At 37.2% G+C, this 24,077-nt stretch overlaps 2 protein-coding genes across 5 annotated transcripts in view; one reads left to right on the forward strand and one right to left on the reverse strand.

Annotated features, from left to right (window-relative positions):
* Positions 1-24,077, forward strand: part of DTWD2 (DTW domain containing 2) — a 173,373-nt gene that overhangs the window by 105,961 nt on the left and 43,335 nt on the right. The window lies entirely within an intron of this gene.
* LOC104846185 (NADH dehydrogenase [ubiquinone] 1 subunit C1, mitochondrial-like) lies at positions 12,513-13,706 on the reverse strand. Its single transcript, XM_010593413.3, has one exon. It carries the CDS (start codon positions 13,641-13,643, stop codon positions 13,341-13,343), a length of 303 nt encoding a protein of 100 aa, XP_010591715.1. The 5' UTR covers positions 13,644-13,706; the 3' UTR covers positions 12,513-13,340.

The raw sequence follows: 24,077 nt of genomic DNA on the forward strand, positions 1-24,077 counted from the left end.
ACTAAATAATACTATATCTACTCCTTATATATTAAAACAAAATCACATAGGATCAACTCTAAAGAATAGATTTTGAGAAAATCAGTACTAAGTTATTTGTATTACCCATTGATCCAGTTAGAGAAGTTCAATGAAGTGTTCATCTGTAGTCACATAGATAATGTGAGTTATTATATAATAGCTATGAGACTTGAATCTAGGTTTACTAATGCAGGGCACAGAAAAAAAGAGAGCTCCCTAATTCTCTTTATGAAGGTGATATTGTCATTGCAAGCATGGGTTGGGTTTGGTTTGGTTTGGAATTTTTACGGGAGCAAAGCTGCTGGTGGGTTGGAAACACTGATCTTTTGGTTAACAGCTGAGCGCTTAACCATTGCACCACCAGGATAGTGTAATAAATAATACCAAGATTTGACAATTACATATAAATATAAACAGACCAGTCTTTCTTATGAATATAGTTATAACATTTCTAAGTAGTATACTGGCCAAAAAAACTTATGACTCTATAAAAGGATAATGTTTTGTGAATTAGTACTATCTTTTAAAGAAATACAAAAAATTATTCAGTAATTGCTAAAACGATGTAATTGCTTGGTTGAGGCTGAAGAAGAATTCAATAAAATTCAAAATATATTTCTAATTAGAAAATGTCAAATAAGTAAGGGATAGGAGGATATACGCTTCCTTAACCTGTTTGTTGAAACAGGTGAACAGTTGAAGAGTACCTAAAGAAAAAGTTAATAATCCCCTCTGCTCTTCTTCTAAGTAACCCCCAGGCATTTAGAGTTAAAAGTATGTTGTGTTTGCTTCCATTTTTTTTTTTTTCTGTGCTCATATACAAATATGGAAACCCTGGTGGGATACTGGTTAAGTGCTACGGCTGCTAACCAAAAGGCTGACAGTTCAAATCCACCTGGCGCTCCTTGGAAACTCTGTGGGGCAGTTCTACTCTGTACTATAGGGTCGCTATGAGTCGGAATCGACTTGATGGCAATGGGTTTGGTTTTTTTGGTTTTCATATACAATATACCTACATATTTTCACAGATGCAGGATCCTTTGCCTCTTTTGACAAAAAGAAACAGGATGACATTATGTGTATTCCAATTTTCCCTTTCGTGGGGATATTCCTCCAAGTTAATGCATATTGATCGGACTTATTTTTTATATTATTCCATAGTATGAATCTATCATATGTTGATTTCCCTATGAAAATTTTGTGGATTACCTAATACGGTGAAACCTATGAGAGCTGGAACTTGATGGGACTGCCTTGCTTTTCTGGGTCTTGAAAGTTTTAACCCTGACAGGGTGCAGACTTACCACTTTTCTATTGCTTGTTTTAGTGGAAAATATTTGAATTTTTCTTTTCTGACACTTTTCCATCTTACACAAGTTCTGGCTTTCATAGGTTTTACTGTAAATTGTGTGTGTGTACGTATATATATATGCTTGTGTTTGTGCTCTTTTTGCAGTGCAGATACTGATAAAGTAAATATCTTTGATACCTGTCATTATGTACTAGGGGACATTTTTTATGGGCTATGTTCTCAGCATTCAGATTACAAGCTCAAAGGGTGTGCACATTTAATATTTTAATAGTTACTGCTGCTAGGCTACTTACCACAAATGTAATGGCTCACATCTCCATCAGGAATATAAGAGAGTGCCAGTTTTCCCCCTCCATTTCAAGCATGGGAATACTATGAATATTTTTAATATTTGCCAGTTTTGCTGCCAAGTAATATCTCATTGATTTAGCTTTCTTTTTCCTTTATTAGTGAGGCTGAATGCCTTGTTAGGTTTATTAGCTGTTTGTATTTCCTCTTCTGTGAATAGTTTTAGTTCTTTATTTTTGCCAAAGCTTTTTTTGCAGGGAGGAGAGAAGGGGTTATTTGTCATTTTCTTATCAATTGTAGCCCTCTTAAAAAATTTTTTTTTTCTGATAAGTAATATTAACTTTTTCTGTCATATGCATTACACATATTTTATCCTAGCCTATTATTTGTCCTTGACTTTGTTTCTGACTTATTTTGTCCTATAGAAAATTTTAAATATATGTGGTTAGATTTTTCAGTCTATTTCTTTGTGACCTCTTGCTTTTCTGTGTTGATTAAGTCTTCCAAAGGTTATAGTATTATCCTAATTTTTAATATTATGTTTTTTCTTTTTTTATACATGATTATGTTAACCCATTTATAATTTATTTGATAAATGAAGTGACACAGAGGGCTTCGACTTGTCAAGACTTTTATATGAGGAAGATGGGATTTTAAATAATTGGGGAAAATTATTCATGAAATGTTGTTGGGACAGTTGGTTAACTCTTTGGGGAAAAAGTCAGATTCGTTCTTTATACCATGTTTGGGAATAAAGTGTAAATGAATTAAGGAGTACAATGTTTATTTTTTTAAATGATAAATAGCTAAACAATGGCACTGCTGAGTGGGTTCGAACCTGCAACCTTTTAATTAGAACTTGAGTGCAAACCGTTTGCACTACCCATGGTCCTGGATTGCCTTGTAACAGTAGAGAGGAAAGACAAATTATCGGATCTCAGGGCTTCCTATCACCATTTTAAACAATGCATCTTCAAATTGTTGCTGTTAGGTGCTCTTGAGTCGATTTAGACTCGTAGTGACCACAGGTGACAGAGTACAACTGCCCCATAAGATTTTTTAGGCTGTAATTTTTATGGGAGCAGATATCCAGTTCTTTCTCTTGTGGAGCTGCTGGATGGGTTTGAACCACCAATGTTTTGGTTAGCAGCTGAGGATCTAATTAGCCATTGTGCCACCAGGGCTCCTTAGTTTCAAATTGATTTATTTTATATAGGGCTTATGCCTAAGGTTTCACTTGTAGAATAAAGTGAAATGCCAGTATTTTGGGGGGAATTTAATAATATGAGACCATGATGTGCAAACATAAAGAAAGCATACTTAAATATAAGATGATTTTTGTCTGGTTAAAATAAACATAGATGGCAGAAGAAAAAAGAGGAATGACAAGCACTGCAATGTTTAAACGGTGATACAGTAGACAGCTGTCATAAGCATGGCCGCTTATCCTCTTCTGCGCTTTCCCTTGTTAAGAGCTCTATATGACAGACTTAGAGCTCAGAACTCTTAAGTTTGGAAAAAAAATGTTTTGTGAATTTTTGATTTTTGCATGTTTGGGACTTTTTGAGCACAGAGCTCCGTCACATAGGTCAAAGGATGTTTGAATGGTAAATATTCCTTAGAAGTTAAAGACTATATATTGGCCCAGAGCCATTTGCTCACATTCTAAGGGTGCTAGACGTAACCGAAAACATAAACAAACTAGTTGCTGTCAAGTCAATTCTGAATCATGGTGGCCCTTGTATTGCAGTATAGAACTGCTCTCCTTAGAGTTTTCATGTCTTTGACCTTTTGGAAGCAGATTGCCAGGCCTCCCTTCTGAAGCACCTTTAGGTGGGTTCAAACTGCCAGCCTTTTGGTTAGTAGCCACCTAGGGACTGCATGACTGTTTACAGTGTTTAGATTCGAAGGGTAATAAAACCCAGAGCCATTTGCTTATACTTAAAAGGTTATAAAAATCCTAGGTACCATCCCTTCCTCTCCGTAGAGAATATTTGTTTACCTTCTCTCTGGAGGGGAGGAAGAGTAGATGTGCCAGCAGTTCCTATATAAGCTCCTAGTTTACTAATTCCTACATTCCTCTCCTTTGTTTCAAACATCCTTTTCACATGCAGGTGACATCTGCCCTCATCATGTTACCCTGTAGGGGGTTGGGGAAACTGGCACAAGATGTTCTGTGATTAACTAAAAATCTGTCTCTGATTGAAAAAACATTGTGTTTTCTGTCAAGGTAATTACATAAATACAGATATAAAAGCAGTATCCAGTGTCTCTTGCAGCTAGAAGGCAGGTATATCTCTGGCAGGTGAGAGGAGAGTAGGCCCTCTGTGAGGCTGCTGTTTTTAACATATAGGTGGTGGCAAAGGTGTCTGGCTTATGGTAATACCAGTAGCAGCAGCAACTGTGGTTCCTGGTGGTTACAAGGTGAAATTCTTTCATATATATATATATATGTGTGTGTGTGTGTGTGTATATAAAATTTTATTTTGTTATTGAGAATATACATAGCAAAAACATACACCAGTTCAGCAGTTTCTGCGTGTACCATTTAGTGGCACTGATTACATTCTGAGTTGTGTAACCATTCTCGTTCTCCTTTTTCTCAGTTGTTCCTCTCCCATTAAAGTAATAAATTCACTACCCCCTAAAATTCCTGTCTAATCTTTCAAGTTGCTGTTGTCAATTTGATCCTACATAGATAGTTCTTAAAAGAGCATAGTGCTCAAGGCAGACCTTTTTTTCCTAGTTAAGTTAAGCTATTGTTTGGCTTTAAGAAGACTTCAGGGAATATCTTTGGTTTAAGCTTTAAAGATTATCTCAGGGCAATAATTTCAGGGTTCATCCAGGCTCCGTGGCTCTAAAAAATCTGGATTGCATGCAAATTTTAAATTCTGCTTTGCAATTTCCCCCTTTTTAAAAGGATTATCCTATAGAATCTTTGATCAAACTGTTCAGTAATGGTAGCTAGGCACAATCCAGTTCTTCTGGTCTCACGGCAAAGGAGGCAGTTTCCCATGGAGGCTATTAGCCACGCCTTCCATATCCTCCTCCTATTCCTTACTCTCTTTCCTCTTTTGTTCCATGTGAATAGAGACCAATTGTTGTGTCTTGGATGGCTGCTTGCAAGCTTCAGGACACCAGGCAATACGCATCTGAACTAGAAAGTAGAACAGAAGCACTAGATATGTTATTAGGCTGGGATGTCACATGAACCATGACCCTAAAACTAAACCTCCAAACCAAGAAACCAAATCCCATGAGGTTTTTGGTTGTACATAACCAGCCTCAGCAGCTACTTTTGTTGTTGTTGTTGTTGTAAATACATCTATCACGTAAAGTTTGCTAATTCAGCATTTTACAGGTGTACAACTTATTGACGTCAATTACAATAATCGACTATGGAGCTCTAACCTTAAAGTGATATTTCTATCACCGTTAACCCCCGACTTTCCCCCTCACTCCCACCTCTTTTGTTGTTGTTAGGTGCTGTGGAGTTGGTTCTGACTCATAGCAACCCTGTGTACAATAGAACGAAACACTGCCTGGTTCTGTGCCATCCTCGTAATTACTATGCTTTAACCCATTGTTGCAGCCACTATGTCAGTTCATCTTGTTGAGGGTCTTCCTCTTTTTCACTGACACTCTGCTTCACCAAGCATGGTGTCCTTCTCCAGGGACTGGTTCCCCCTGGTAACATGTCCAAAGTATGTGAGACAAAGACTCTCCATCTTTGTTTCTAAGGACCATTCTGGCTGTACTTTTTTCAAGACAGATTTGTTCGTTCTTCTGGCAGTCCATGGTATATTCAATATTCTTTGCCATTACCTTAATTCAAAGGTGTCAATTCTTCTTCTGTCCTCCTTATTCATTGTCCAGCTTTCACATGCATATGAAGTGATTGAAAACACCATGGCTTTGATCAGGTGCACCTTAGTCCTTAAAGTGACATCTTTGCTTTTTAACACTTTAAAGAGATCTTTTGCAGCGGGTTTGCCCAATGCAGTGCATCGTTTCATTTCTTGACTGCTGCTTCTGTGGGCATTGATTGTGGATCCAAGTAAAATGAAATCCTTGATAATCTTTTCTCTGTTTATCATGATGTTGCTTATTGGTCCAGTTGTGAGGATTTTTGTTTTCTTTATGTTGAGGTATAATCCAACATAAGTCTGTAGTCTTCAATCTTTATCAGTAAATGCCTCAAGTCCTCTTCACTTTTAGCGAGGAGTGTTATGTCATAATCACCAATAAACTTTGTTCTCTGTACATTTATCTTTTCTTGTTTTCTAATTTAAGTGAGGTCATGTAATATTTGTCTTTTTTGATTGACTTATTTCATTCAGTGTAGTGTCTTCAAGTTCCAGCCATATTGTAGCATGTATTAAGATTTCATTTCTCCTGCTGGCTGAGTAGTATTCCATTGTATTTATGAATCAAATTGTGTTTAGCACGGTCAAATTCTTTTTTTTTAATCTTTATTTTGCGTTAGGTGAAAGTTTACCGAGCAAATTGTTGTTAGGTGCTGTGAAGTTGGTTCCGACTCATAGCAACCCTGTGCACAACAGAACAAAGCACTGCCCGGTCTTGTGCCATCCTTAAAATCGTTGTTATGCTTGAGCTCATTGCTGCAGCCACTATGTCAGTCCACGTTGTTGAGGGTCTTCCTCTTTTCCACTGACCCTCTGCTTTGCGAAGCATGAATGTTCTTCTCCAGGTACTGAACCTTCCTGACAGCATGTCCAAAGTATACATAAGATGCAGCCTTGCTGTTCTTGCTTCTAAAGAGCATTCTGGTTGTACTTCTTCCAAGACAGATTTGTTCGTTCTTTTGGCAATCCATGGTATATTCATTATTATTCACCAACATCACAATTCAAAGGTGTCAGTTCTTCTTCTGGCTTCCTTATTCATTGTCCAGCTTTTTTAGTTTCTCATTAAACAATTAATACACACTTTTTTCGTGACACTGTTTGACAACCCTGTGATGTATCAACACTCTTCCCTTCTTGACCTCAGGGTCTCCATTTCTATTCGTCCAACTTTCCTGTCCCTTCTGGCCCTCTCATCTTTGCTTTTAGACTGAAGTGCCAATTTAGTCTCATATACGTGGCTGAATTATGTGTGTTAGAGTTTGTTTTATAGGCCTTCCTAGTCTTTGGCTGAAGGGCAAACTTCAGGAGTGACTTCAGTACTGAGTTAAAAGAGTGTTAGGGGTCCATACTCTCAGGGTTTCTCCAGTCTCTGTCAGGCCAGTAAGTCTGACCTTTTTTTTTGTAAGTTTCAATTTTGTTCTACATTTTTCTCTCACTCTGTCTTGGACTCTCTATATGAAGGTCAAATTTTTGATGCAAGAGGGGTGTTGCCATTGGTGGCAGTAGCAGTTGGAGTAAAGCTGAGTTCTTGGTATTTGAGGATTGGCAGAAATAAGATAATAGTGTCTTCATCAAATCAGTTCCGTGATATGGCTTTGTGTATCGCTCCTGAAAATTTAGCTTTGAGTATATTTCTCTCATCCTATCAGTGGTACCTAATATGTTTTAATAAATCCCTGTTCTATTTAAATTTGACAGATTATATCAGCTTTTGGTAAGTAAGAAAACTAACCTTTATCTCTGGGTGGTCAGATTGTCCACCCAGATGTTTCTTACCTTTTATTTTCAATATGTTTTCAGTGAGTGGTATATTACTTGTATACTTAGAAAAAGAAGTAAAAAGACCAAAAGTTCTCAGATTTCTTAACTTCAGAAAATCGAAATAATGAATGTATTAGTTTTTGAAATGTATTTTACTCTTACATACAAACATAGGTGTACTTATTTTGATAAATTCTTAATACAGCTTAAAAGCCAAAAATGTAGGCTGTTTTCCCCTTTCCTATTGTTTCTTTCCATCTGTTTTATTGAAAGGGACCACCATATATTAAACTGACCTGCCCTTTTTGTAAGATTTTTTTTTCTTTTTGAAGCCCTGGTGGCACAGTGTTTAAGAGCTACGGCTGCTAACCAAAAGGTTGGCAGTTCAAATCTACCAGCTTCTCCTTGGAAACTTTATGGGGCTGTTCTACTCTGTCCTGTAGGGTCGCTATGAGTCAGAATCGACTTAACACATGAGTTTGATTTTTTTCTTATTTTCATTGAGTTGGTAAGACAAGCAAGTCAAAAGATTATAACTTCTGCACTGTCACTGTCTTGTTATAGCACATTCAGCAGTTAACTTAAACCTACTCATCTCTAATTTAGGGATTTCTGCTCTATGTAACCTGCCTTACTACTTTGTTTTGGGAGTCAAATTCTATGTGTATATAAAACCAAAAACTCATTGTCATTGAGGCAATTCCAACCCATAGCGACCCTGTAGGACAGAGTAGAACTGCTCCGTAGGGTTTCCAAGGAGTGGCTGGTGGATTCAAACTGCTGAACTTTTGGTTAGCAGCTGAGCTCTTAACCACTGCGCCACCAGGTCTCCGTGTGTGTATATATATAAGTAATTTTACAAAATTAGTTTAAGCTTTTCTTTTTACTAGTTTAAAATAATTTTTATGACGCCCAAATTAGGATGAAAGGAGAGATCCTCAAATTTCCTTTGATTTTCCTAAGCTTTAGGTTCATTAAAGAGTATAATTTGTGATTAGTTTTAATTCTGATGGGGACAGAAAGGTCAGCAAGGGAGCATTGCTCTGGGTCTTTCCTAATGCTAGTGTTTATGACAGCAGTTGAGGATTTGTTGTATTTAAGTTGAAGAGCTACTCATTTTATTGTGAGTCATACAGTGACTAATATTTATCATTTTAGGTATATAGAGAAGGATCATGGTACATTAGAATTGAAAGATGGCTGTATAAGATTAGACCATCACAAAATAAATAAGGAAAAATAATCTCTGTGGAAATCTTGTTTTATGTCTTGGATTTAAGTACTATGTTTTAATAGACTAGGGTATATTATAAATTTGGGTGTGGGCTCTTTTTTGGTGATTGCCAGTAAACAAATAATAACGATAATAATAATAAATAATAATAGTAATAATGAACCACATATCCTTTTTAGTTCTGATTTTGGAGAAAATGTGAGTAAGCATCAGCAGATGACAGGCAAGTTGGATAGACATCATAGTTGGCACTTTTGCCTACTTAACCCTTTTATCGGAAACCCCAGTGGCGTAGTGGTTAAGAGCTACGGCTGCTAACCAAAAGGTTGGCAGTTCAAATCCACCAGGTGCTCCTTGGAAACTCTATGAGACAGTTCTCCTCTCTCCTATAGGGTCCGACTCTGAGTCGGAATTGACTCAACGGCAGTGGTTTTTTTTTTAACTCTTTTATCCAGCAGTCCTTCTGCTGTGGTTCTGAATGCTGCCGTGAGGTATTAGCTGTGTTTCTATCAACCAAAACCCAAACCCATTGCCGCTGAGTCAATTCCGACTCACAGCGACCCTAGGTTAGAGTAGAACTGCCCCATAGAGTTTCCAAGGAGCGCATGGTGGATTTGAACTACTGACCCCTGGTTAGCAGCTGTAGCTCTTAACCACTGCCCCACCAGGGTTTCCTTCTATCATCTAGTTGGCCAAAATCCTCCTTCCAACCAGTTTCTCACTTATTTTGAATTTGAGTGGTCTCATCTAAGGCCCTCTGTCAGTAACTACTTGCCCTTCATTTCCATTCCCTCCCTATTTGTTATGTATTCAGCATAATCTTTATCGTGGGGAGTGCTCATTCAGATTGAATTACAGTTGTAAACGTGCTTATGTTTAGCATTTCAGTATTTCCACTTACTTGCAGAATTATCTTCTTGTATATATATGCATACACAATTAGTCAATCTTGATGGTAAAAGACAGGGTGACCAGCTCCAATTCTGAGGTAATTTAGAAAAACTATCAGCCATTCTCCCTTTCACTCACATTCCCAGATGAAATTCCAAGTGATTAGTTTAAGTTCTGGGCTTCTACTCATACATGGAGATGAGTTCAATCAAATTTATTAAATTTCAAAGATCAGCTGACATTTCTGTTACATTTGGGGGCTTATCTTGCATAATGGCAATCCTTATTTTATTTCTGATTTTAGTGAAAAGGCTTCTAATATTTAACCACTGAACATGATGCAGGTTTTTTCCCCATTTTTTTTAGCAAAATATATATTTCTGATTTATAAGAATTTTTTAAAAATCAAGAATGTTAATGAATTTTATAAAATATGTCTTTAGCACCCATGGTGATAGCCATATATGGCTTTACTGCTTTGACTTAATAATTTAGTAAATTATAGGAATGTTTCCTAATATTGAACTGTGCTTACATTCCTAGAAGTACTCTCTTATCAGCCCTGTGTTATTCTTTTAATATTTGCTGGATTGCCTTTACTAATATTTCATTTTATGTTTTGCTCGCTAATTAAATTGTAAGTTCCATGAGAGCAGAAACTGTGCTTGTCTTATTTATTATTGTAGCCACAAGCCTTGCAATAAATATTTGAGAAATTAAGTAATGTAACTGATACAGGTGAAAACCACCAAGTACAACTGTCATGGACCTTTTTGCATCAAATAAGAAGCATACCTAAGGACAGCAGGAGGACAAAATTATTAACTGTGAAGATATAGACAGTTATTAGTACATGTTAATTTATTTCATTTACATTTACTTTCTAATGTATGCTTGGCTTATATCTTATTTTCTAACGCTCTTTTGCATTTTCCTTCCTATGAAAATGAAAACAAAACACAAAGTATATTACAAGCCTATTCAGCAGTCTGTATTAGTGTGTTGTTGTTTTCATTCAAGTTTATAGTCATTAAATTATTATTATTGTTACATTGTATAGCTTTCTTTGAAGGATTACAACAATTACATTTGATTTTATAATCAGGTTTACCACAGCTATTTAAATAGACAATTCCATGTTTAAATCATTTTATTGTTCCCTACTAATACCTTTTTTCTGTAGTCTCAGTTTTTATTACTTCTTACTGTTATTCACTTTTTTAGTTAGATAGACTACATTTTTTAAACAAAAATTTCATAAAGTATATGTTTGATATACTTCGTAAACTCTTATGTGTTTGAGAATATCTTTTTTCCTGTGACAACTGAAATGCAACTTGATTTAGTATGTAGTTCTTGGCTAACATCCTTGTTACTTCAAAACTGTAGGCTGTACTCAGTTATTACAGATCTACATTTTCTGTCTGAACACTTTTAAGATTCCTTCTTTCCGTCTTGAATTTTCATAACATCTACAGAATATGACCTAATGATTATCAGTTGTTCTTGAATAAAGCGAACCCTTCTGATCTGCAGATTATTTTTTTCTTCTCAATTTTTTTTCTGTAGCATCAGGAATTTCATTTATCCACATGTTAGATCTGCATTGTTTTCAACATCTACCATCCTCTCCGTAATCGCTTTTACATCATTGTCTCCTCATATTTGAATGATTTTTCACATGCCTGTTTTATGTTTTTTGCTTTGTTCTGCTTTTTAGAGTGTATTATTGCTTTTATTCCTTTTTTTTTTTTTTTGTAGAGTAAGCCTTCCAATGCGCTCCCTTTATTGTCTTTATGGTTGCTCATTTATTCACTCACTAATTCATTTGTTCATTAACTCATTCATGCAACAAATGTCTTTTGAATGTTTACGATACTTCATTATCCACTCTGATTGTTCACAGTTTTATTAATGAACTAGATAAGACCTAGCCTCTACCTTCATAGAACTTACAGTTTAGAGATAGAGATAACATTTACTTAGATACCTACAAACATTTATTGACAATGTGATATTCTTGTCTCCTCCTACCCCCAGCTCCCTTTGTTATTGCTGTAGGGTTCACTGCATTGGCCCTGGGCTAGATTTTGTTGTAGACTTACTTTGCTTGGAATATGGGCATTTTTATCTGGGCCTATTCTTTAAACAAAGATAGTATAAATAGAATCTCAGTTTACTTGGAAGCACTGTTTTATACCTTCGCTTATAGCTTCAGGGCTTACATATTGAAAGGAAGAAAGAGCACGATTATTACCTTTATTTTTAATATAGTATTACGTTGAAGATAGCTGACCTGAAAATTTTGGTTTGGACATCATAACACATAAGATATAGTATGTAATATGGGATGCAAGACATTGGAAGAAATAAATGATCTTTAAAAGGTGTATCTAACTTAGAAAACTTATTTAAAGTGACTAGAGCATGATAATCAATTAAATAATATATTAAGTACAGGTAGTCCCTGACTTACGATGTATTTGAATTTACAATGAACCGTTTTTTTTTTTGGTACATCTTACCGTTAGTAGTATGTACTACATACAATGTTGCAGTATGTAATTTGCAGGTGTCATCATATCTATAAGTTTATGCATAATGTTTCCAATCCCCAAAGACAAATAAAGATTGCATTTATAAAGATACTGATAGTGAAAGACAATAATAATGAAAACTAAAAAAATGAGGTAATTGACTTAAGTCAGAACCAACTTACAATGGAGTCATCGGAATGGAACCCTGTCGTAGGTCAGGGACTACTTGTGTCTGTTTTTATTTTGCATTGGTTAAAAAACATCTGAGTTTACCTGAAAACTAAAAAACAATGGCTATATAAAATCTTAAATATTTAGAGATATAGACACAGTAAATACATTTTTCTTATGAATTTGCACATTAACAGAATTTTCAATGCAAACTCATTTCTCAGCAATGGCAAAAAAAATCACCAGTAAAAGAAATAAATTTTTATTTCTTCAGAAGCTTCTTGTTGAGCTTTTAGAAATATATAGGAAACTACTTTTCATAAAGATATTTTATAATAGTATCTGTAGAAAGCAGAGGAGAGGATGATGCAGTAGTCCTTTTAAAAAGATTGTCATCCACATCTACTTGTCTTTGTTTTTCCTTTTCACGTTTCTTTTTTTGCCATATGTTGGAGTATCTCCTACTTTGTGGTAGATACATAGCCTGTTGTCTTAGGTTGGATTCTCTAGAGAAGCAAAAGCAGTAAAGTATATAAATATATATAGAGTTAGATTTGTATTAGGGAAATGGCTCATGTGATTGTAGAGGCTGGAACATACCAAGTCCATGGATCAAGATAGAAGGTTCTCTTGATTCATGTAGCCGCAGGGGCTGGTGAACCCAAGATTGGTTGGTTGGAGAGCAGGGCTCCTGCTCTCAGGCTGTGAAGATCCACGAATCCCAAGATCTGCAGATAAGCTGATAGCTCAAGTCCCAAGAGCTGAAGGTCAGACGAACAGGAGGCAGCCGCAGGATCCAGAGTGAGCAAAAAGCCAGACATCTGCTTATATTTGGATGCAGGCCACACCCCCAAGGAAACTTCCTTTCGACTGATTGGCTACTCACAGCAGATTCTCTCCTGGGAGTGATCACATGTAAATACTGCAAATCATGGCCCAGCCAAGTTGACACACACTATCAGACATCGCACCTGTCACAGTAATATTTTTTTTTTACACTGAAATTCTGTTTATTGATTAAATTTTTCAACTTGCACATTTAACACAATGTACCTTTCATATGGAAATACTTTCAATGCTATACCTTAGAATGAACATTTTCTGCTAGTTATATATATATATATATATATTTTTTTTTTATCACAATATGCATTTTCTGAAGAATACAGATGTATTTTTATTTTTTCACTTAATGATGCAACACACAAATGCTGACAATATACATTCACATATAACTTTTTCTCTTTCATTTACAATCAAAAGATTGGTGAATCTAGAGGTATTGCTGTAATCACTATACGGAGCATACTATGTTGGTATTTCAGTAGTTTATTCCAACCCATTCTTCTTTTATACTCTAAAACATCTTCATTATGTTGTTTGATGAGACAGGCCCAGAGGAAGGCTGTGGTGCCCAAGGTCAGGCCAACTTTCAGCCAGTCCGGCTTGCTGTTCGGCGGCTCTCGGACGTAGAACTTTGACCGAGCTGAAAGGCTGCTCTGGAGCCATGCCGGGGCCAGCAGCCGGGAAAAGCGGCGTAGCAACGTGGACAGCGCCATCTTGCCGGCCGGGCTCCGCCTCCCCCAACAGTAGTATTTTTGATCTGCCCTTTATCATTTGTATTATCTTGCCGATATTGTTCTGATTGGTTCACTCTTACATCTTTGATGTCATTAGTAGCCCGGTAAACACACCATTGCCATGGTTTCATTGTATGGATCTTTCTGGTGAATAGACTCCTGGACAATTTTCCCTTGTAGTTTGTATTCTTTCTTCAACTGTTCAGTGTCCTGAGTGTGGTAGAAAGAAGATAAAATCATGGATTGCTATAGCTTTGGTGCTTTGTTCCCATGGTGTCTTCCTAGATTTCTTAATCACTGCATTTGAGTCAGTTACAGTGGGTTTGTGTCTTTAATATTTGCCATGGAGGAATGCACCTCACATTTTCCTTTGCTACTTCGTTTAACATTTACAGCTGTTTTGGAGAGAAGTTGAGTTAGAATGATGCTTCTTGGCTTCTGATTTTTTTTTTTGGTAGGCTCTACTATGTTTATTTCAAGATGTGCACCTTTGTTCTTTGGCTGTGGGGTAAGCTTTGCCTAATTCCTTACCTCTCCAGAATAGGAAACTGGGTCAAAAAAGCAAATTGCTGCTTGGGCAGTTTCTCTTCAAGCCTTACTGCCTCTTCCAGACTACTGTGTGAGTAGGACCTCCTACTGGGAGTGCTTTCCCTTCCCTAGTCTCCCACACCTTGTCCACATTCCTCTAAGCTAGGGGATATTAGAAGAATTCTTAAGAATTTCTTCTACTTAGTAACTCTAGCCCTGAACTGTGCTTACAAACTAAAGAGTTATTGGCACCAACCCTCCACTTTCATTTTGGTCCAAATCGAATTGTATCTTGTTGATAACTTTGGTATGTTTCATTTGTGTTTTCCTAGTTTCAGTATAGATTAATTTATTCACTTACTAGTTTGTACTTTTACGAATTTCATTTTGAGCTCAAGATATATCACTCTAATGATGTAAAGCCCCAGTGAATGCTGTTGTTTTCTGATGGCATTTACGGTTGTCTGGGAAGTAAAGATAAAAATAAACAGATAATAAAGAAAATATTGTCATAAATGTTGTTAAGGGAACAACAGAGTGCTGAGATATTAAATATCAGAAGGGAGAAGACATTTCAGAGGGGGTGACATTTATGCTAAGTCCTAAAAGATGAGGAGGAATTATGAAGAAAATTGAGGAAAACATTCCAGTAGAGTAAACTAATATAAATAAAGACCCTGAAGTAGAAAAAATTGGCATGTTTGAGGAAATGAGTTAAGCTAAGACCAAGTGATTGGAGCTTAGTGAGACAGGAGCAGAATGAGTCAAGATGCAGTTGTAGGGATAGGCATGGGCCAGATATACGGCCTTGCATGCTAAGGTAATTAAGTTGGGATTTTTTTCTAAGGGTAGTGTGAAGCCACGGCCATTTGTCGTTTTTTGCTACCCTGCGTACAATTCTACCTTCTCTGATAAAGTGCTCTGAGTTTGCTTTGGTTGGAAATCACCCCTGTTACTTTCAGTCCATTTATTTTTTTGAACATTTAATTGTGTTTTAGGTGAAAGTTTACACAGCAAATGAGTTTCCTATTCAACAATTCATACACAAATTGAATTACATCTGTGACATTGGTTACTTTCCTTACAATGTGTCAACACTCTACTCATTTCCACCCTGCCTTCCCCATTTCTATCCCTCCAGTTTCCCTGCCTCTCCTTGCCTTCTCATCTTTTCTTTTGGGCAGATGTTGCCTGTTTGGTATTGTATAGTTGATTGTTCTAAGGAACACCTTCCTTATGGGTTTTACTGTTTATTTTATATTCCAACCTATTATATGGCTGGAAGGTGACCAACGGGAGTGGCTTCAGTGTCAGGTTAACAGGCTGTCTTAGGGTGACAGTCTCTGGGGTTCTTCTGTCAGTCCAGTAAGTCTGGTCTTTTTTGTGAATTTGAATTTTGTTCTACATGTGTCTTCCACTGTAACTGGGACCTTCTCTTGTGTCGCTGGTCCCTACTATTGGTAGTGATAGTTGGGCACCATCTAGTTCTTCGGGCCTCAGACTAGAGGAAACTGTGGTTTCTGTGGGCCATTAGTGCTGTGAACTAATTGCTTCCTTGAGTCTTTGGTTTCCTTTACTCTCCTTTGCTCCAGACAAGAAGAGACCAATAGTTGTATCTTAGATGGCTGCTCATAAGCTGAAGCCACTCCCAAAAAGACCCCAGATGCTACTTAACAAACTAGGATGTAGAACATTATCTTTGTGAACTGTGTTATGCCACTTGACCTAGATGTCCCCCAAGACTGTGGTCCTTAGCCTTCAGGCCCAGTAACCCAGTCCCACAAGGTGTTTGTATATGTCTAAGAAGTTCCTATAACTGTGCCCCCATTTGCTCTATTATCCAAAGCAAAAATCAAACCCAGTGCTGTTGAGTCAATTCCAACTCATAGCGACCCTACAGGACAGAGTAGAACTGCCCCATAGGCTTTCCAAGGAGTACCTGGTGGATTTGAACTGCTGACCCTTTGGTTAGCAGCTGTAGCACTTAACCACTACGCCACCAGGGTTTCCTTGCTCTGTTATATATGTGAATATATATGTAGTGCATCCAAATATGTATATACAAATGCTCACAACTATACCTATGTATGCAAACACGTACTCACATACATCCTCCCATGCCAGTACAGCATATATATCTACCTGTGTAACCATTTGCAAATTTCTGGTTATTACTGTTGTTGTAGAATTGTATATGTTATAGCATTTACTGTAGTTATCTTTACTCTTGTGTACCTCTCAGTGTCTTCATTTACCTTGGTCATGTTGTGCTGACTTCTTCCATATTGTATATTGCCTTTCCCATCATCAGAGTTAACACGTGTCTACTGTCTAGTAAGTGGTTCTCCGAATTCCTCCCATACGTGGTAACCATCAAAAAACATTTTCTGTTTGTACACCTATTCTTGACTTTTTATAAAAGTGGTATCATACAATATTTGTCCTTTTGTGATTGACTTATTTCGCTAAGCATAATGTCCTCCAGTTTCACCCGTGTTATACAATGTTTCACGGACTCATCATTCTTTATTGTTGCATAGTATTCCACTGCATGTATGTATGTCCATCTGTTGAAGGACAATTATGTTGTTTCCATCCTTTTGCTATTGTGAATAACGCTGTAATTAATATGCATGTGCATATGTCTATTCGTATCACTGCTCTTATTTTTCTAGGATATATACCTAGGAGAGGGATTGCTGAATCATAGGGTATTTCTATTTCTAGCTTTTTGAGGAGGCCTCATACCGTTTTCCATAGTGGTTGTACCATTTTACAATCCACCAGTCATGTATAAAGAGTTCCAATCTCCCCACAATTTTTTTTTTATCAGTGCCGTTTTTGCTGAGGTGAGATGGTATCTCATTGTAGTTTTGATTTGCATCTGTCTAATGGCTAATGATCTGCTGCAAAGAACCTCTTTAAAATGTTGAAAAGCAAAGATGTCACCTTGAAGACTAAGGTGCACCTGACACAAGCCATGGTATTTTCAGTCTCATCATACACATGTGAAAGCTGGACAATGAATAAGGAAGACTGAAGAAGAATTGATGCCTTTGAATTGAGGTGTTGGTGAATAATATTGAATATACCACAGACTGCCAAAAGAACGAACAAATCTGTCTTGGAAGAAGTACCACCAGAATGCTTCTTAGAAGCAAGGATGGTGAGACTGTGTCTTACAGACTGAGGACATGTTGTCAGGACGGATCAGTCCCTGGAGAAGGATATCATGCTCGGTAAAGTACAGGGTCAGCAGAAAAGAGGAAGACCCTCAACAAGATGGATTGACACAGTGGCTGCAACAATGGGCTCAAGCATAACAACAATTTTGAGGATGGCGCAGGACTGTTCTATGGTACATAGGGTCACTATGAGTCGGAACTGACTCGATGGCACCTGACAACGACAACAACAGTGGCTAATGATTGCAAGCATCTCCTCATGTGTTTGTTAGCTACCTGAATGTCTTATTTGGTAAAGCCCTTTGCCCATTTTGTTGTTGTTGTGCAATCATTTCTTTTTCTCTAAAAATTGTGTTTTAGGTTAAAATTTACAGCACAGATTAGTTTTTCATTCAAAAATTTTATACACAATCTTTTTTGTGACATTGTTTGCCAACCCTGCAATGTATCAGTAGTCTCCCCCTTTCTCTTTCTACCCTGGGCTCTCCGTGCCTATTCATCCAGTTTTTCTCTCCCTTCCTGCCTTCTTATCTTTGCTTTTAGACAAGTATTGCCCATTTGTTCTCGTATACTTGATTGAACCAAGAAGCACGTTCCTCGTGTCATTTGTTTTATAGGCCTGTCTAATCTTTGGCTGAAAGGTGGACTTTGGGAATGGATTCGGTTCTGAGTTAGCAGGGTGTCCATGGCCTATAGTCTAGGGGGTTCTTCCAGTCACTGTCAGACCAGTAAGTCTGGTCTTTTTTTGTGAATTTGAATTTTGTTCTACATTTTTCTCCCACTCTGCCCAGGACCCTCTACTGTGATCCTTGTCATAGCAATTGGTGATGGTGGCCAGGCACCATCTAGTTCTTCTGGGCTCAGGCTAGTGGAGGCTGTGATTTCTGTGATCCATTAGTCCTTTGGACTAATATTTACCTTGTGTTTTCGGTTTTCTTCATTCTCCTTTGCTCAGAACATGCTGGGACCAATAAATGTATCTTACATAGTTGCTTGCAAGCTTCTAAGATCCCAGATGCTACTCAGTAAAGTAGGATGTAGAACATTTTCTTTATGAAATATGTTATGCTAATTGATGTAGAAGTCCCCTGGGATCATGGTCCCCAGCCCTCGGCCCCAGTAACTCAGCCCCTCAAGGTGTGTGGAAGCTTCTATGCTTTTCTGTTTTACTTCTTTCTTACCAATTTGCATGTCTTTTATTTCCTTTTCTTGCCTTATTGCTCTGGCTAGAACTTCCAGTACAATGTGGAATAAGAGTGGTGATAATGGGCTTCCTTGTCTCGTTTCCATTCTCAAGGCGAATGCTTTCAGTCTCTCTCCATTGAGAATAATGTTGGCTGTTGGTTTTGTATAAACACCCTTAATTATGCTGAGGAATTTCTCTTCTATTCCTATTTCGCTGAGAGTTTTTATCAGGAGAGGGTGTTGGATTTTACCAAATACCTTTTCTGCATTGATTGAGATGATCATGTGATGCTTTTCCTTTGTTTTATTTATGTGGTGATTACATTGATTGATTTTCTAATGTTGAACCATCATTGCATCCTTGGTATGAATCCCACCTGATCTTTTTTTTTTTTTTTTTTGATATGCTTGTGTATTCTGTTGATGAAAATTTTGTTGAGAATTCTTGTGTCTATATTCTTAACGGATATTAGTCTACAATTTTCTTTTTTTTTGGTAACTTTACCTGGCTTTGGTATCAAGGTTATGCTGACTTCATAGAATGAATTAGGGAGTATACTTTCCTTTTCTACATCGTGGAATAGTTTGAGCAGAATTGGTATCAACTCTTCTCTGAATGTTGGGTAGAACTCTCCATTGAAGCCACCTGGACTGGGGCTTTTTTTGTTGGGAGTTTTTTTTCAATGACATCTTTAATTTCTTCTTTTGTTATTGGTTTATTTGAGTTTTCTGCCTTTGTGTTAGTTTAGGTAGGTAGTGTGTCTCTAGAAACTTGTTCATTTCTTTGAGGTTTTTAAAATTTGTTAGAGTACAATTTTTCATAATATTCTGTAATTGTCTTTATCTTGGTTGGTTCTTTTGTAAAGTTGCCCATTTCATTTCTTATTATGGTTATTTGCATCTTTTCACTTTTTTCCTTTGTCAGTTTGGACAGTGGTTTGTCAATTTTATTGATCCTCTCAAAAACCAACTTGTAGTTTTGTTGATTCTTTCTATTGATTTTCTATTTCCTTTATTATTTCATTTCTTATGGCGACTGTGGACTTCTATTGCTGTTCCTTTTCTGTTTGTTCGGGTTGTTGATTTTGGATCTTCTTTTTTTGATGTGTGCATTTATTGCTATAAATTTTCATCTGAGCACTGCTTTTGCTGTGTCCTGGAGGTTTTGGTATGTTGTGTCTCCCTTCTCATTTGATTCTAAGAATTTTTAAATTCATTTTTAGTTTCTTCTTTGACCTGGTAGTTTTCAAGTAAAGTGTTACTCACCTTCCATGCATTCAATTTTTTTTTCCTTGCTCTTTTTGTTATTAATTTCTAGTTTATAATGTTATGGTCAGAGAGGATGCTTTGTATTATGTTGATGTTTTTCAATTTATTGTGTCTTGCTTGTGGCCTAGAGTGTGGTCTATTCTGGAGAATGGTCCATACACATTGTAGAAGAATGTATACTGTCCTGCTGTTGGGTAGTGTGTTCTGTATGTCTCTGAGGTCAAGTTGATTGATTGTGTTATTTACATTTTCTGTATCTTAGTTGTTCACAGTTTCTTTTTCCCACTTAATTTTTTGTGCTGAGTAGATTATATATTGTCTTTTCCTTATATTCATTGTTGATTTTGTTTCTGCTGAGTATTTTTTTTCTTGTATATTATTTTGATGCGTAGGATAGTTTGTCTCCTTTGTGGTTACCTTATTATTTACTCCTATTTTTCTAAATTTAAACGTAACTTTTATTTCTTTGTATCACCTTGTTTTCCTCTCCATATGAAAGATCTGTGACTACACATTTCTTAGTCCCTCTTTATTCTAATGTTGTCTTCTTTTACATAATAACATTGCTCTTTCCCTGTTTTGAGCATTTTTTTATTTTGATTTATTTTTGTGTTTTCCCTGTCTGGGTTGACATCTGATTGCTCTGCCCAGTGTTCTAGTCTTGGGTTGATATCTGATATTATTGATTTTCTAACCAGAGAACTCCCTTTAGTATTTCTCATAGTTTTGGTTTGGTTTTTATGAATTCCCTAAACTTGTGTTTATCTGGAAATGTCCTAATTTCACCTTCATATTTGAGAGACAGTTTTGCTGGATATATTATTCTTAGCTGGCAATTTTTTTCCTTCAATTTTTTATATAAGACATCCCATTGCCTTCTTGCCTGCATGGTTTCTGTCAAGTAGTCCGAGCTTATTCTTATTGACTCTCCTTTGTAGGTGACTTTTCATTTATCCCTAGCTGCTCTTAAAATTCTCTCTTTATTTTTGGTTTTGGCAAATTTGATTATAATATGTCTTGGTGACTTTTAAAATCTATCTTATGTGGAGTACAATGAGCATCTTGGATAGATATCTTCTCATCTTTCACGATATCAGGGAAGTTTTCTGCCAACAAATCTTCAACAATTCTCTTTGTATTTTCTGTTATCCCTCCCTGTTCTGGAACTCCAATCACTTGTAGGTTATTTCTCTTGATAGAGTCCCACATGATTCTTAGGGTTTCTTCATTTTTTAAAATTCTTTTATCTGCTTTTTCTTCAAATATATTGGTGCCAAGTGCTTTATCTTCAAGTTTACCAATTCTGCTTTCCACTTGCTCAACTCTTTTCCTCTGACTTTCTGTTGAGTTGTCTACTTCTGTAATTTTATTGTTAATCTTCTGAATTTCTGATTGCTGTCTGTGGATTTTTCCAGCTTATTAAATTTTTCATTATATTCCTGAATAACCTTTTTAATTTCTTCAGGTGCTTTATCTATGTGTTCCTTGGCTTGTTCTGTGTATTGCCTCATTTCCTTCCTGATGTCTCAAAGGGTTCTGTATATTAAGCTTTTGTATTCTGCCTCTGGTAATTCTAGGAATGCACTTTCATCTAGAAGATCTCTTGATTGTTTGTTTTGAAAGCTTGTTGAGGCGATCATGGTCTGTTTCTTTATGTGACTTGATATTGACTGTTGTTTCCTAGCTGTCTGTAAGTTATTGTATTAGTTTATGTTTCCTTGGAAACTCTGGTAGTGTAGTGGTTAAGTGTTACAGCTGCTAACCAAAAGGTCAGCAGTTTGAATCCGCCAGGTGCTCCTTGGAAACCCTGTGGGGCAGTACTACTCTGTCCTGTAGGGTTGCTATGAGTCAGAATTGACTCGACGGCAATGGGTATATTTGCTTACTGTATCGTAGCTTCTTGCTTTGTTTTGTTTTGATATGCCCAAATGGGTTGCTTAAGTGAGCTAGCTTGATTATTTTCACCTTTGGAGCTCTGACGTCCTGTCCCCAGATGGCTTGTGCTGTTATCAGGTATATCAGTCTAGGAGTCCATTCAATTTTCTTGCATGAATTCAGCTCAGATGTCCAGGTAGCTGATCATCAAGTGTGTGGTACAGGCTCTGTCCTACAGTCTTAGGGGGCAGAGGTGATTGGTATAGGTACTAGTATCTGGATGCAGCAGGGGGTCACACTCTGAACAAGGCAGGGAGCTGAGAATCATCCCCCACGTGTCTGTGAGGAAAGCATGTCCTTGTTCCCTTGAGCATACAGGTGGGTGGGTTCTGCAGACGGACTATGGGCACCCAATGTTTTTGGTTGTGAGGACTGGGAGGTACCAGTTATCCTTGGACCCCTGTTGCGGGTGGGTGGGTGACCTGAGTGGAGCCACCAGTTCTTAGACCCCTGATGTGAGCAGGTGAGGACCTTATTTAATAGGCAAAGCAATGTCAAACATCAAACACCTACCTCTCCACTGCACAGCTGAAACAGTTATAGTCTGCCAACAAGGGCCTGTTCCCCTGAAACAGACATGTACAGTTCCATGCAGAGGGGAAAGGTGCTCAAAGTCCACGGACCGTTTATGCCTGGACAGGAGCTGCTTCTGTCCTGAGCTCCCCCCAGTTAGTAGAGCTGGGAAATTATCTTTCCCCCCAATTGCAAATTTATTCCTTCTCCAGGGCCTGAAGGATGGCTCTGGGCACTCAACAGGGGCTATCTCCGGCCCAGAGAAATCAACAGCCGCTGAAGCCAGCTTGGGGGTGGGGGGGTACGGTAAAATATATGCAAGTACTAGCTTTTACTGAGAGTGCTGTTCTTCTCTGGTTCTGGAGGTGTGAGTAGGCTGTGTGACTGGCTGCTTCTCCCTGAGGAAACTGCTGTGGAACGCTACCACCAGCCTGCCGCAGACACTCCTGGGAATGGTGCCTGAGGGCTCCTGGCGATTCAGGTCCAGTAACTCCTCTCTGCTTCTGAACCGTCTTTTCCTCCCCCTGCCCCTCAGTTTGTTTTCTGTCCTTGCCTTTGATGTTCAGGGCTCCTAGCTTGTCATAAATAATATTCTTTTCACTTGTTTTTTCAGGTCTTTGTTGTAAGAGGGCTGGCCAGAAGTGTCTGTCTATTCTGCCATCTTGGCCACGCCTCCCGTCTATATCTTTGTTGAGTTTCTTTCTAGTTCTGTCCATCACCTAAAGTGATGTGTTAAAGTCTCCTACTGTTATCATGGAACTGTGTATTTCCCTTTTCGATTGTTTTTTGATGTGTTTTGGTTCTCTCATTAAGTTCATAAATATTTATTATTGTTATGTCTTCTTGGTAGATTGAGCCTATAGTCATTATATTACGTCCTTTTTTGTCTCTTGTAATGGATTTTGACTTAAAGTCTATTTTCTCCAAAGTGATTATTGCTACTCCTGCTCTCTTTTGGATACTGTTGGCTTGATATATATATATATATATATATGTATATGTGTGTGTGTGTGTGTGTGTGTGTGTGTATATATATCTCCTTTGATTTTCAAGTTGTTTTTGTCTTTGTGTCTGAAGTGTGTCTCTTGCAGGCAACATATCCATGGTTAATATTTTTTATCCATTCTCCCACTTTCTGTCTCTTGACTGGTGCATTTAATCCATGCAGTGTGATTAATGAGAAGTATGAATTCATTGCTCTCATTTTGTTATAGTTTTTTGTGGTGTTATTGTTATCTTAGTTCCTCTTAATTTTCTGTGTTGAGTTCTTTTTGTATATAATTTTCTTATCAATTATTTTTGTGTTTGGTGAGTCTTTTTGGTTTTCTTATTCTTTATTTTGGTGAGTAGACTTATTACTTTTCTTTGTGGTTATCCTGAAGTTTACCTTAATTCTTTTAAAATTAATGCAATCTGTTGTATTTTGAAATCGCCTTGACTTCCTTCCCATTCTAAAAGTTCTATAACTACACATTTTATTCCCCCTTTTTGTTTTGAAGTTGTTGTGTACAGCTTAACTTCCCTGGTTCCCTGTAGTTAGTTTTTTAGCTTTATTTTGCTTTCACAAATTTTTTGTCTGCATTGATATCTGGGTGATGTTGTCATGTGTCTTCATTTCAGGTTGTTGTCTGATATTGTTGATTCTGTATCTGAAGGACTCCCTGTAATATTTTTTTTTTAAGGTTGGTCTGGTTTTTACAAATTCCCTTCGTTTCTAAAGTCAGTTAACTGGGGAAAAGACAGTTTCTTTAACATATGGTGCTGGCATAACTGGGGTATCCATTTGCAAAAAAGTGAA

The sequence above is a fragment of the Loxodonta africana genome, chromosome 2 (genome assembly GCF_030014295.1).
Source record: "Loxodonta africana isolate mLoxAfr1 chromosome 2, mLoxAfr1.hap2, whole genome shotgun sequence".
Lineage (NCBI taxonomy): Eukaryota > Metazoa > Chordata > Mammalia > Proboscidea > Elephantidae > Loxodonta > Loxodonta africana.